Raw genomic sequence first — 14,998 nt, 5'->3', positions numbered from 1 at the left:
TCAGAGTAAAGGGGAGCTGAGATAAGATATAGGTTTCAAATAACATGAGGATTCAAATCACACAAAACACTACAAGACAGAAGCCATGTAATGAAAAAAGGCTTGGCCATAATGAAACAAAAAGGGCTGGCACATTTTCAGTTTGGGGGTCTTGCTTTTATGCAGGAGGGTCGGGGGGCTTTTAACATGTCTGTGTGCAGGGGCACATCATCTAAATCGTCTCCTGATGAGGTGATGAGGAGCTGGTCGGTGTGTGGAGGGGGTGAGGAGGTGAGGGTGAGATCGATGATGTCATTGTAGCAACCCGAACACTGGCTCAGCTTTCAGTAGTGTGGACTCATGCTGAGGCCTTCTGTTATGGTTACGACAGGACAAATATCAGTGTCACACACACACACACACACACACACACACACACACACAGGACAGGGATTTCTCTGACCTGTCAGAGGGCTTCTCCTTTCCTTAAGGTTCTCACCATGTCCTCGACCTGCCACCCGACTCAGCTATGATAAAAGAGAGAGGGATTAAAGTGTAGCATCATGATAACGTTTGGGACGGACTCTCTTTTGGAGACAGCCTGAAGTGGACGTTTAAAAAACGTTTTCGTCACTTGTGTCTTGGCTACAATTCCGAGCCTGGAGGTTACATTTGGTCCAGATGTGTTCATCAACAATGGCAGTCACACACAGGTCTATACGTAGTGACCTGTAAGCGTGTAGGAGCTCAGGGAACATCAAAATGGGTTTGTTGACTGGGTTTTCACAAATACTGAGAACAGACAGAGAGGAAGGAGCGACCTGGTTCTCCTGCAGGAGGGAGACACAAGGCGGCAGATCTCATTTACATGCTTATCAGAGCTGCAGAGGTATAAATGACCTGCCAGAGAGAGGAAAGCATGGAGTGTGTGTGTGTGTGTGTGTGTGTGTGTAAGAGAGAGAGAGATGCACAGAGACAGGGTCAGAGAGCTGTGTGCTCACCTTATCTGGTGCCGTCATGTCTCTCTGGTTGCATGGCTGCACTCCTGTTACAGTGTGTAACCCCCCCCCCATCACACACTCACTCACACACACACACACACACACACACACACATGCTGCAGGACAGACAACAATGTTAATGATGCGGTCTGGAACTGAAAACCTGGCAGGTGACATCAGCACAGGTGGCACCAGTCGTGGATTGGCCTCAGCAGGTGTTCAGGCTCTTCAGAGTGATGCAGATGTGTGACTGACCCTTTGACCTTTGGCCTGCACTCGTTCTCCTCCTGCAGGAGTCTAAACTATTTATTCTTGGCTGAATATTATCAGGTAGATTAAACTGGGCTTTGTCATAACAAGTTTACATTTCAAACTTCCACATTAAGGTTTTACAATCCCTGTCATCCTTTTGTCTGATCTCTAGTCACCATCAAATCTCTTGACACAATTAGCACAACATGAACCTGTTGTGAACCATTAACGCAAGTTATGTTGTTTTCAGAGAAGATGCAGTCAACGAACACATTTATAAAATGATGAAATTAACACATTTATAGATCCTTTGTATTAATTACACATGCTTGGACAACAGATATTAAAACCCAATAACCAAAACCTGAAATGTAATGTAAGGCCTCTGCGTCTGTAAACAGCAAACAAGCTTCATTAAAACAGATAATTAGAGTTCTTAATAAACAGATCATTCAGTCATCAGACCAACCCTGTGTTTTTACAGCAAGGATACTGTCAAAAGATGATAAGAAGATTATACCTTCAGAGGAAATGCTCCTAGTTGTTGACAGATTATTACGACTGTAACTCGTAGTGATCGAGTAAAAAAAACTGCAACCACATCACAAAAGCTTCGACAGGGTTGTTGATGCTAACAGTCTTGACCCACATTAGCATTCATTATCTAATCTGTGAAGGCTGACTGCTGACCACATGTCATGCAAAGTCTGTCAGTCTCAAAGCTGGCAGAGGATGTTCGCCCGGGCATGTACCTGAGAGGGGACCCCACACCCCCCTCCCAAACAAAGGGGTGTGGAGGAGGTGGAAAGGATGGTGGTGGTGGGGGGGGGGTCTTGAAACAAGCTGCCATTTCCAGCCGATTTAACAGCCTCTGACCCCCGCAGCTGAGCAGAGCCGCCCCTGTCTCATGCCCTGCAGCTGAGGGGAGTGTGCGGAGCACAATGATCTGAGGGTCGGGGGTTAAGACGGCGGGGGGGTCTGAAGTCATTTGGGATGCTAATAACATGCAGGGTTCTCAGACTACAGGGTGTAAAAACTGGAACAAATAAGCTGCTGTTTCTCAGGAAAACACACAATCATGAGTGCAGCCTGAACATCGAGATGTGAAGCGTCAAAGGTTTAAAACAGAAGAAGAAATTCACTGAGGTACATAAAGAAAATGTGCGTGAGAAGGATTCATGAAGTGTGTAAATAACCATATGTCTTAGTCACAGTCCAGATGTGTTTAATGGCTCCATATTTGGATTAAACGATTTGTCATAAACGGATTCCAGCGTTAACAAAACATTCACTAATCCCGGATTATAATTCCTCATGCCATCAAGAGGATTTCTATTGAAGCTTCGAGTGCAGAGAGACCGTTTGCATTTCAAAGAAATTCAGATTTTAAATTCAGATATGCATAGCTAATCATGTTTAATCGCTCCACTGTTCACATCCAGTGAAAAAAATCTACTTAAACACGAGGTTGACAGAGTAACACAATCAAACATAACAGCAATATGACAAATGAGACTTAAACACATTTAAGAGGGCAGATAGAGACACAGGTCCACGACAATATCTAAAGAAGAAAAGTCCTTCTCACTATAAAATCATCTTTCTCATTAAAACTGTTTTTATCTCCCACTAATAAATTATGCAAGACAATCTGCTGGATAACAATCACTCACACCACAAAGCCTGTGCTGCTTCAACAAAAATCTCACACACTGAGTTAAGATTCAATGCAATCATTATAAATCTGCATAATGTTCACGTAAACTACGGAATACTGATATAAAACTCTGTGATGTTGCAAGTGACCTGTGTCTGACCTGTTAAGTAACTACGTACTTCTGACATTAACCACAAATCACAAGATGTGATCATCTCTTTTAGGTCAAACTCATGGCCAATCTGCACCTTCTCTTGTCCCTATTTCTATTTCTATGATAAAAGTAAATAAAGATAAACTCTGAGGCACTTTTGCAGGACTAGATTCCAAAGTTTCATTTACACGTTGCATCTTTTTTGACACCGTAAGTTCACTATAATATTACCTTTTATCCAAGAGGTTGTACAGCTGATCTATTGCAACTTTATCTGATGTCTTTACTACACTTGTTTTGTGAGTATGTAGCGAAACAACTGGAGACTGAATAAATTATCCACTGGACTGAAACTGTGCCCAAGAAAACACTTCTACTTAAGTGTAATCCTAAGATTTCTAAACCTGCAAAGCGTTGTTTACACCCTGATGCACACTTGTTGTTGAGTTGTTGACATGGATGGCTGCCAAACCATCAGAAGTTTATTCTACCTGCATGACTCACAAATGTTAGTGATTATAGGTACTAATGGTTTTGACACTCTGCCTGCACTTACTATGTGTTGTAATAAATAGAGTCAGTGAAACACAGACTCACATTGTGTTAGTTTACAGCTGCTGCAGATGTGTCAAACTGAGAAGGAAATTAGGGGAAGGCCATCTGGGGGGTGGGTGAGAGAAAAGGTGGAGTGTGTTTGTGTGTAGGTGGGGGGATGTTTTGTAGATTCTTGTGTGGAGTTGTCACATGATGAGGAAATTACTTTTTAAAGAGATAAGAGTGTGAGGTGGGTAAATAAAGGGGGTGAAGAGCTCTGACTAAGGACTGTTTGATGACAAGTACACTGGACTAGGTGGATTGACTGATACAGCTGTGGAAATAGAAAGGTTGTTTTTTTTAACCTATAATGCTGCAGGAAATGTAAGGTGTAATGCAAATAAAAACAAGAGAGAAACAAGAGAGAACGAGAGACGTGGAGAAAGTGAGACGGCAGCTTCCTGTTAGGGGGCATGTCAGCACTTGTCGAGGAGGAGAGAGGCGTGGCAAAGGAAGACAATAAACCACGCACGATGATTCGGCCATCAAAATAAAAGCATGAAAACACAACAGGAAGAAGTTTAAATGCAGAATTACATTTTTACATTGTTGCGAGGTATAATTGATGCATGAAAAGATTACTTCATACATAGAAAATATGAATGGCACACAAAAATATCAATAACAAATATAGAAAATTGAAATATACACAATGCCCAACAATATTAACCAAGGTAAGGCTGCTTCTTGTTGAGTTGCATAAGTAGGACAGTCTGTCTACAAGCCAACGATGTATGTGCAATGTCAAAGTGTATATGGTTAATTAAAAATGTAAAATAATATCCCCATTTTGCATATTTTGTCACCATTACACCTGTCAGTCACAAACTCGTTTACATATTACTGCCTGTTCATTACCTTTCTATGTTGACCTTTGTTTTATGTCATTGTTTTGATATGTTGTTTCTATTCCTATGTATTTACATTTAGAGCAATAAAAAAAGAGTCATATTCTATGTATGTGTACACTTATTAGGCCAGTAAAGCTTATTCTGATCCAGGATTAGACAGTAGGTAAACAAACTGGGCAGAGTCATATGATGTTAGTTCACTAGGATGTTAAAATAGCATGTTATCATTAAACATTGACATTTTAAGTAGAACAAACACAAAAAATAAACACGTTTTTTGACTGGGTTCAGGTGGATATTATTTTGAAATTACTCCCCGGAAGTCAGTATTACTTCTGTTGACTTGACAAAGATAGTCGCCTTACAGCAGCAGCAGCAGAAGACCGCTCAGACCGAACAGCCCTGACAGAGAACCGCACAGACAGCTAGCTGCTCCGTTCTCGTCTCATCTCGCGTCGATATTTTTTATTTTGATGGGTTAACCTGCGACAGACAACATGTCGAAGATTAACTGAGACAATCCAAACTGGGAAACTTGAAATGGAATGACACATTTCTTCCCCGAGTGGACTCTCTAACATCCTCTTGTTATTATTCGCCGGTGGTCGCATTAGCTGCTCGTTTTGGCATTTTTCATCCCCTCTGATGTCCACCTGTTACCGTCACTTTCTGACCTGCAGACAGCCTCACCACGGAGCGTCACATACATCAAGTAAGTGCATTACTGTCCATTTACTGTGCATGTCTATCATTGCAGCAGAAGTTGGCGGTGAATTTGACAGCGCTGAGTTGCATCATCTGTCCAGCTGTCAGAGAAAAAAAGCACGCTGGGTTTCTTGCGTCCCGTCTGAAACAATATGCTGCCATTTACTTAACTTTTATTACAAGTTAAAAGACGTAGTTTCGACTTTTAGCTTGACTTCTATTGGTAGTAGTGAGTTAATATTTATTTCGACACGTGCGTGTTTTTATTTAACGTTTGCAACATGCCCAGACTTGTCTGATGCAGAAAATATAGTTGAGAGTTGTCCAAATGCAGTAAACAAATACAATTAAAACTTTGGCCGCACTGGAGGTGTGTTTCGCGGCTGTATGTGTTTGTGGACCGGAGCAGAATGTCAAAAAGTCGTCGTTAACTCTTTGGAGTTTGACAAATGAAAATGTAATAGATTACAATCCAGAGTTTTCTGACCGTAAATTACAGATTTAGTTATTTTTAACTCGTTTTCTTTTTTACGAAGTAGAATTTAAACTTCACCGTATTAACATTAAAATTGGGATTTTAAGTTTTTTGTGACAAAATTATTAGATCACGTTTCAATTTGAGGATCAGTTCATTCTGTTTTCTGCTCGATGGAAGATAAACTGATATTTTCCTTCATACCATCTGTAAACTGCCGTTAAAACTCACGTGCCTCCCTTCTGTGCACGCTGCCTCCGTCGTTTCGCCGTGTGTGTGTGTGTGTGCTTGCTTGCTTCATCGTGCTGGCACGGATTTGTTTACAAACACACGTCTCTCGTGCTCACGGAGGGGAAAGGCCGCTGCCCCCTAGCGGTGACAGAATAATATAGGTCGGTGGGTCACACAGAGGGAGGAAGAAAAAACAATGGAGCTAAAATTAGAAAAGTGGATTTTATTTGTTTATTGCATAAAATTCTTGTTTTTATTAACACATTTTGTACCGTTGAAGATTTATGCTTAATCTATTGTCGAGTAAACTTTCAATTTGTTTTGTTTCTGGTGTTTTATTTTTTACAAGTGGTTGTTTTGGTATTATTAATTTCATTATATATTGAGAGTTTGTACTTTCATTCATTTTCAGATAATTAAGTGTATGAAACTTGATGCAACAGTACTCACTGGGTATCACTTCGTTATGGGTGTGTATTTACATCAGGGCTAATCACTCTATTTTCTTAATCAATTTACTATGTTTGGTCTATAATATGATGACACTGTGAGCCAATGATTACCAAAGCCTGAGTTGGCGTCCTCAAATGTTAACCCAAAGATACATTTTATTGGGAAGAAAAATCTAAAATCCATTATCCAAAAAGTTTGCTATCAATTGATTAGTGAACAACTAATCGATTGATCCTTTCAGCTCGAGTTTTGATGCAGCTGTACTTAATGTCCATCACTCACTTACGGGTGTGTATTGACATATGTGCACGTTTGTATTCAGGCTACTGCTGAGATGGCCCGAGCAGAGACCATCGAGAGCGTCGGGGAAACTGGAGGAGGAGGAAACGGCCCTCTTCCTCGCCACAACTCCTGCCGCATGGAGCTGCCTCGGCCCTTCCACAACTGGCCCAGCTTGCTCACCACTACCACCATCACCACCAGTGGCTCTGGAAGTGGCACCGGTGCCATGCACCCCCACCCTCTGCAGCCTTTGCAGGCTCTCTACCTGTCGTATCCACTGCCTTACCCCCACCCAGAGGGCCAGGACGAGCCCCCGACTCACCAGCAGTTTCATGCGTTATCGCCATCACAGACACCTCCTCCTTCGCTGCACTGCAATCGGAGGGAAGAGAGGGACGGAGTTGCAGTTGCACACAGTGCCTTCTCAGGAGAGCAATCAGGTAAGATAATGGTGTTTACTTGTAACAAAATCAAAATGAGGGTAGAAGCTTAAAAACAGAACTTAAAGTAGAATATAAACCTTACACTGGTAGTAAATGCAAGTGATTTGAACAATGGTAACATTAAAACCAAGTGAATCCGTGTATTATTACACAGATTCATGTGGGTCTTTTCTTCCCCTGTTTTGACTGACAGGGAAAAGGGGTAAATGTAAAACTAAGATCTTTATCAGAGCACACCAGTAAACATTTAACCTGCCAGAACGAACAATAACAGAGCCAGCATTGATTTGTGTCTAACGCTGGCAGGTTCAGCGCTGCAGATATAACAGTTGAGCAGCAGTTGATGCAGGTAGTGATGAAGCACCAACCACACAGCACAGTTTGCCTTTCAGACCTCCACCCATAAATAAACATCCAAGTTATCAGTTAGCAGGAGGGTATCGTTATGTGCATCCCCCGGGCTGTGTTTCCATGACAGGAGACTGTTTGGGCAGTGTTGATGGCGGACAGGTGGAGGGAGGGGGAGGACGGTGTGAGGAGATGAGGAGGAGACATGTTACAGCTGTCACAGAGACAAACATGTGACTCCACTGATGCAGAGCGACCTTTAACCAGCCGAACACCGGGTTGGGGAATCATGAAGCCACTATTAAACTGCCCAAACTGGTTTTGTTCTCCAGACGATCTGTCTGGTGTTGACGAGGTGTGATGGGCATCAGTTCAGATTATGTGATTTAAAAACTCCTCTTTGTTTTGACTAAAAGTTCCCGGAGTGTCCTGGAGGGAAATTCAGGAGTCAGTAGAAAGGGAAATTCAGGAAGCAGCAGTGGCTCGGCAGGTTTACTTTTGGCACTGAGCCGTTGTGTTGTGACAGATTTGTAACAATGTAAACAGATAATTGGCCCCCACCTTAACCTCCTCCTCCTCCTTCTGCTCCTCCTCTCAGCTGTAGGTCAGCTGTGCATCTTGGGCATGTTCAGACATGTCCCGGCACTCTGTCTGCAGCAGAGAAACAATCTGCAGCATTTCCTGCTGCACTCGGCGGCTCAGCCAGGCGGCACAAAGCCAAGTCAGTCAGTCAGTTCTCCTTTGAGTTTTTTACATGCATAAATTAGACAGATCAGTTGGGCTGCAGATTTCTCAGGAGCTCACTCACAAGCCATTCATTAAGTCAAGTAGTTCTGTTTGTTAGTAATCAGGTTGATAATCAGTCGACTCATCACACCTTCAGTGAGTCAGTTTGTTATCCAGCTACTCCCAACCTTCTTAATCAACTAGTCAGACACTTGTGTTCTCTCCAAGTCAATAAGTCAATTAACCAATCAAGCAGAGAGATGACCAGAGATGACGCTCATTTGTAAGCTCTTAATTTCGTCAAGTACGTTTGTTGTTAGTCAGTTTAAGTCAGTCTACAAGTCACAAAGTCAAACGGTGACTTGTTATTCAGTCAGTAAGATAATTATTTAGTCAGCTACTCCACAACCTGCCTAATCAATTTGATACTTATTCTTTGACACTCGGGATATTCTTTGAGCCTCAAAATCAGTCAGTCAAGTAACCAGTTAGTAAAGTAACAACACAACTGACGAATGATCTGCCTTTTATTAGCTTAATTGATCAGTTATTTGGTCCTTTGCATGTGAGAACATGAAAAATCTCCATCAGTGTTTCTAAAGCCCAAAGAGACGTCTTTCAAAGTTCTATTTTGTCCACAACCCAAACATCTTCTCTTCATCCTGCCTCCATATTTAACTGCCAGGGATCTCTCTGTCACCTTGTCAGCCTGTCAGCCTATCAAACAGACAGGTTTATCCCTTAGCCCCGCCCCTTCCATCCCGCCCGCCCAATCACAGCTAAGCCCCCTGCTCTGCCCGCCAATCACACCGAGACGTCTCCAGGAGCGCTTGGCAACAGGCCAGGGTTTTCCCATTTGTTTTTTTTTTCTCCTGCTCTCTCTTGCTCTCTCTCCGTCTCTCTCTCTCTCCGTCTCTCTCTCTCTCTCCGTCTCTCTCTCTCTGTCTGTTACCTGCATCTTTAAAGGATCAGCTGTAATCCTCACCACGAAGCAGATGCTGGTTGAAAAGATGTAGACAAAGTAATACAACAAGCTGGGGACCACAAGGTGTGCCAGAGAAAGAAAAGAACAGGTTGTTTAATCATATTAAAGAGAACTAGTATTAGTAAGAGTACTAATAAGAGAACTAAGGACATAACGCAATATCAAAACAAACAAACAAAACAAAGGCCAAAACATTTAAAGTGGAAGTGACATTTTAAATAGTTTTGTTAGTTTTGTGGGTGTCAGTGCTCGGGTATTCTGTCTGAGGAACCATCACTTCAGCTTTTAAAACCCCTTTTATCTCTTGTAGGTAAAGATGTGTTTGTTATTTAATAGCAACCAGACGGAAGGTACGGGAATTTGTCTGTTTAAAAAGTACAAAGTCTGTAAACACACAAACACACATAGAGCACCTCTCCATACCAGACTTATTAAGCAGATTAAGAGATTACTCTCCCAAGTTCCATGAAGAGGAAAATAAGTCTCCCCATCAGACTCCTCAACTGATATGTGTTTGTGTTTTTGTGCGCGAGTTAAACCAGGGAAATAAATAGCCCCAGCAGGAACCACAGCAACTATTTTTAGTATTTATTAAATGTCAAAGGTTAGACGGACATTTTTGCATGTGGAAAAAACTCGCTCCATCACTTCCTGCTCCGTCTGCATCAGAGACGGTGAACTTTAAAGATATTTATCTATTGAATGCAAGCAAAAACATGCAAGTGCACACGTCAACAGAAGTAGAATATTGAGCCATTCTAGATATCTGTCTATAAACCACTTGTCTGATCAGTAACTGCCTGAAAGCAGGCGGCATTTCCGGGATTGTGTGTGTATGATATTGTGTGAGTTTTTTGGGGTGTGTTCTGGTGTGTTTGCTCACTAAATAGGTGCTTGTTGCTTGGTAGCCCGGCCTGTTGGACTGTTTACCCTGCCCATGTGTTTCTATGTGTGCACGGGATACTCCCATATTGAACCGTCTACATTAGCGTGTCAGGAGGCTGTTAATGCACGCTGCTTTTGAGAATCAATTAAGGATAATCAGACCCTCAATAAAGTGCTTCCTTCTCTGCATACATGAACATTTCTCCTAAAGAGAGAGAGACAGACAGGAAGACAGGTAGTTAAGGCATGAGGAGGAAGAAAGGTACAGACGGGATGAAGGAGCAGGAAAGTCTTTCTTTGTTAGTTGTTTGTTTCTGAATTTATTTTTCCTTTTTCTGCAGATATGTACAGAGACGAGCCCTTGGTCGGCTCCAGTTGGCGGGGACCTCTGCCCGACCTGCTGCCCCAGAACGAGCGCCCTTCCTTGGCCCCCAGAAGAGAGGCAGTGCAGGAGCTGGAGATCAGGAGAGTGGCTCACCAGCTGAGGGCCATCGGAGATGAATATAACGCAGCGGTCCTCCGCAGAGCGGTAAGAGGAGGGGCGGGGCTCCAATGTTGGATTTAGAGTGTGTTTGGTTTTCAACTTTAATTTTGGTGGTTTAAAATCGTTACGTTTTTCTTGAGAGGGGAGTAAAGCTGCTCAGTTTATTCTCAATATAACAGTAAATACATCTACATTCAAAAAATAGTGAAAACGTACCCCTCATATTTTCCAAAACCCCAAAATCATGTATGCACTATTCTTATTGTGACCAACATGACAAAGATATTCACTTTATTATCATATGAGACAAAGAGATCCCTTTATCTGGTCAGACTGAACCAGGAAATGTTTCATATTTTTACTTGAGAAATCAACAAAAGATTTCACTGATTATCAAAAACGTTTTTCAATCATCTCATGAATTAATCAATACAACTAGAGCCAGTACAAACAGCATGTTTACATTTGAAATGGTCATCAGTGCAGAAGAAGCTGTAAAAAGTTGTCAGTGAGATTTTTATTGACACACACATCGTCAATAGAAACAGAAACTGCTGAAGGGAATGACGCAGGTGAATCTGAATAATCTAAAGATAAACATCACCTGAACGTTTAGTCTCATCGCACCGAGTGCAGTGAGGTCGCTGTGTTTTCCCTCCACCTGAGCTGAGCTGAGGATGTGTGTCCAGTGTTCTCACTGTCCTTGAATCAGCACAGTCACATTGATTCTTAACAGCCCAGTGAGTTCTTGCATGACTGAGCATGTGAGTTTGCATGTGAGTAATTATGTGTGTGTGTGTGTGTGTGTGTGTGTGTGTCTGTGTGTTTGTGTGTAAGGGAGGAGGGAGGACAGATCAATACTTGCGTGTGTGAGAGTGAATCGATGTCATCTGTGCCAGTTTTTCTCTTCTTTCCTCCCTCCTGTCCCTCCTCTCACTGACTTCACTTTCTTTCTCTTTATGTGTTTACGTTTATGCTTTTCTTCTTTGTTATTGTTGATCTTTATACAAATAAGTCACACCAAAGAGTCGTTCTCTTTATTTCTTTGCCTGTCTCTTTCCCTCGATTTCTGTTGGCAGAAATCGGAGCACTTTTCTGGCACTAATCACACATATTTCTATCTCCCTACTTCCTCCTTCCCTCCTCACTAAATCTTCCTTCCCCTTCTCTCTTGCTCAACACTTATTATTATTAATCAACAATGTCACTTTTTACCTTAAAACATAAAAAAATACTTTTTACACACAGTACACACATTCAAACAATTTCACTGAAGTGATCCAGTTTGTTTAAACACACACAGATGATTAGATGACTGTCTCTCTTTATTGTCATGTCTTTATGTCGCCCCTCCCTCTGTACTCTACATCGCGTGAGGAGTTGGCAGCAGCTCTCTATCCCTCCACCTCCTCCCCCACCACACACACACACACACGGACACACGCACACACACACACACACCTCCCCTTTTGCTCTCTCTCTCCCTCGCCATCCCTCCCGCCTTATGCACACAAACAAAGATGACGTCACCCACTCTCGGCTCTGACTCAGACGTAGATTGCACTCGCGCGCACACACACACACTTCATGAGGGCGTAACAGCCTGTTTGCAGACATGTGTAGCAGGTTTCAGGGGTTGCTGCCCTAACTGAACTGTCTCCTTCCCTGTCTGTCAGCTGTGTGTGTGTGTGTGTGTGTGGGTGTCTGTGTCTGTGTGCAAGAGCATGAGAAACACAGACAGAGACTGTATTCTCGAGGGGAAATAAAGGAAATTGTGTGTGTTGTTTACAACCCAGCCGGGCCAAAAGCACAGTCAGACTCTTTTTCTAAACGAGCAGTTTGAAACAAAAAGAAGGAGGGAAGGAGGGAAGGAGGGATGGAGATAGTAAAGGGAGGAGATAAGGAAGGAGGAAAGGAGGGAGGGAGGGTTAACCGCAGGCACGTGAGGTTCAGGCAGTTCACAGAAGCATCCTTTACACACAGACACACTTGTTTATCTCTTGTTTGAGCTGTGGCAGACATGTAGTCTGTGTTTTTGAGCCACAGCCCTCTCCTACTCACGTCTGTCCCCACACATGATAGAATTATGTATCACACTAAGTCCTCTCTTTTTATAAGAGAATAAATCATAAACTTAAAGGATTTTTTACTTTCCACCCAGCTAGTTTATTTTTTTTAATAATTGAAAAACGTTTAAAAAATATTCCTAAACTGAAAAATAAGTTTCATTAATGATGATCTGCTTTTAAACAATCCTCGTTCCTTTGATGCCATCTGAGTCAACGTGAGTAGCTTCCTCAGCGGCTGCTGCTCTGCAGGGACAACAGAGAACAGCTTTGAGTTGCCTGAATTCGCAGTCATGTGATTAAATCTTTTATGTTTTATGAGCTGTTTGTAGGTCACTTTGTCAATAAATGCGCATTTTTAGCATCTTGGCTCGCCTAAAAAGGTCAAACATTGAATTATCCAACATGTTTGTGTTTTATTTGGGCTAAATAATGACCTCACCCTCTCGTCTGTGGTTTGCCATTTTGAAACTGCGGCTGTTTGACACAGAAGTGACCATATTTGGATGAGAGGGTGGATACCAAAGAGGTCAAGTTCAGTTACTTCAATTTGCATCTTGCATTTAGCATTTAGCAGACAGCTAGTGATGTCCACCTGTCCCTCAAATGACCACAGCATTAATTATGCATAACAGGGAGGGGAAGTGTATTTATAAAGCACCTTTCAGACACAAGGCAACTCAAAGTGCAAACAAGGAAACATTAAAATTGCATTTACAAAAAAACAAACCATCAAAAAGAAATTGTTTATTTTAAGCTTTAATCAAATTAAAATGGGTGAATTCTATAAAAAATGTCAGTTGTACATTTTTCATGATTAGAGAAATAAAAATGTGCATTTAAACATGTGGCTCTCACTTTTGGACAACCTCAAGTGGCCACTCCAGAAACTGCAGTTTTTGGCACCAACACACTGTCGTTGTTTATCAGCCGTTTTGCACTAACACCTGTCTGCCTTTCTCTCTCGCAGCACGCTGCCCCCCACTGGCAGGACTGGAGAGACGCCTGCAGAGGTTTCCTCAACTTTGTCACACAGACTCTCAGCACTCTCTATAGGCTCACATAGAGAGAGCCGCCTCACCTCTAACCAACAGTTACCATGATGACGTTCAGGACCTGGCCGCTGACTGTCAGACTGTTTCCAGTGAACGGAACAGCTGCAACTTGTTGCTGCAGTGTTTCCATTTGAACCTGGAGGATTATTGCAGCCTGAAATCAAACGTTTACTTGAACAAAGTTTGTCAGGATGAGATCAGCAGCTGGAGGTCAAAGTACCACCAGTGTGCTGGATCAGGGTCCCACCTGTGGAAACTGGACCCTGATGGTCCGTCGGTCAGTCTGCTGGTCAGACTGCTTCTGATGGACTACCTGTATATTTTGTAAAATCCAATTTCTTTCTCTGTCTTTGTTAATGTCTCGGGGGCTGTCTCTTTGTGGAGCAGGTGTGACTCAGTGTGTGTGAGTCAGTTTGTGCGTATATATGTGTGATCGCATGGCAGACCTGGGTCAAACGGAAAGGTTGTGTAAACTGAGATAACATTACAGATAATTCACACCACAGATGAGTCTGTTTCTACGTGAGAGTTTTCATTGGACATTTTCCATTCAGCTTCAAAATTAGGCTTCACCTTTTGTGGAGAGCAAAGACGTCTCCGATTGTCTCCTTCGTATCGTGCATTCATATTGTTTTCTTATCTGCAGACATCTCTGCACCTGAGTTGGTTTAAACTCATTCATTCAATAATCACAGACCTGATTTGACCCTTGTCAGATGTGTGTGTTTCTGTTGTGTCTTTGTGTTGACTCCTGTGCCCCCCACACGTTGTAATAGACTGTGAAACTGGACGCTGTATTTGCATCGCAGGGAAAAGTCGGGTGTTGATCCACTATGGAGCAAAGCACAGAGTGAACCTCTCTCCCAATCTGCTTCATTTCATCGTATGACGTGCCTTTCTGCTCAGCGCTCTGTTAAAGCCTAAAAACCAGGACAATCAGCTGCACACACACATTCAAAGAAAAACACACACATGCTCTCCAAGTGCTTTGGTTGCCGTCACTAAACTCAAGTGTCAGTTGTATCACATTCAAATGATTTGGCATCAGTACGGCTTCAGGTCACATACACACTGTAGATTCCTCCACACCGTTCACACAGCCAGTGTTGGGAGCTGGCAGGTCCGCCTGTGTCTCAGTGTTTATACTTGATCGTTTGTAAATATTCTTTTGGAAGATGAATCTAATTAATCTGAAAATCCAGTGGACTTTAAAAGTACTTATCAAAGCGAGAGCTCACCGTGTTTGTTTGGGAGGTCTTTTGTATTTATGAGTTTGAATTTGAATCCAGTGGATTTGAGACGGTATTCCAAGAGTTAAAGAAATTAAATGATTTGGATCCTTTTGATTGATGAAAAGTATTTGATGATGTTT

General features: G+C 42.4%; 1 protein-coding gene across 1 annotated transcript; it reads left to right on the top strand.

Moving 5' to 3' along the window:
• Window positions 1-5,149: 5,149 nt before the first annotated feature.
• bbc3 (BCL2 binding component 3) lies at window positions 5,150-13,685 on the top strand. Its single transcript, XM_069669145.1, has 4 exons — window positions 5,150-5,200; window positions 6,675-7,074; window positions 10,363-10,550; window positions 13,542-13,685. Exons 2-4 carry the CDS (start codon window positions 6,687-6,689, stop codon window positions 13,635-13,637), a joined length of 672 nt encoding a protein of 223 aa, XP_069525246.1. The 5' UTR covers window positions 5,150-5,200; window positions 6,675-6,686; the 3' UTR covers window positions 13,638-13,685.
• The last annotated feature ends 1,313 nt before the right edge of the window (window positions 13,686-14,998 follow it).

Source organism: Semicossyphus pulcher, unplaced genomic scaffold (assembly GCF_022749685.1).
Source record: "Semicossyphus pulcher isolate SPU_LCO1_2020_fin unplaced genomic scaffold, fSemPul1.0.p SCAF_19, whole genome shotgun sequence".
NCBI lineage: Eukaryota > Metazoa > Chordata > Actinopteri > Labriformes > Labridae > Semicossyphus > Semicossyphus pulcher.
Note: the sequence above shows the minus strand (reverse complement) of the source record. Positions and strands in the feature narration are given on the sequence as shown.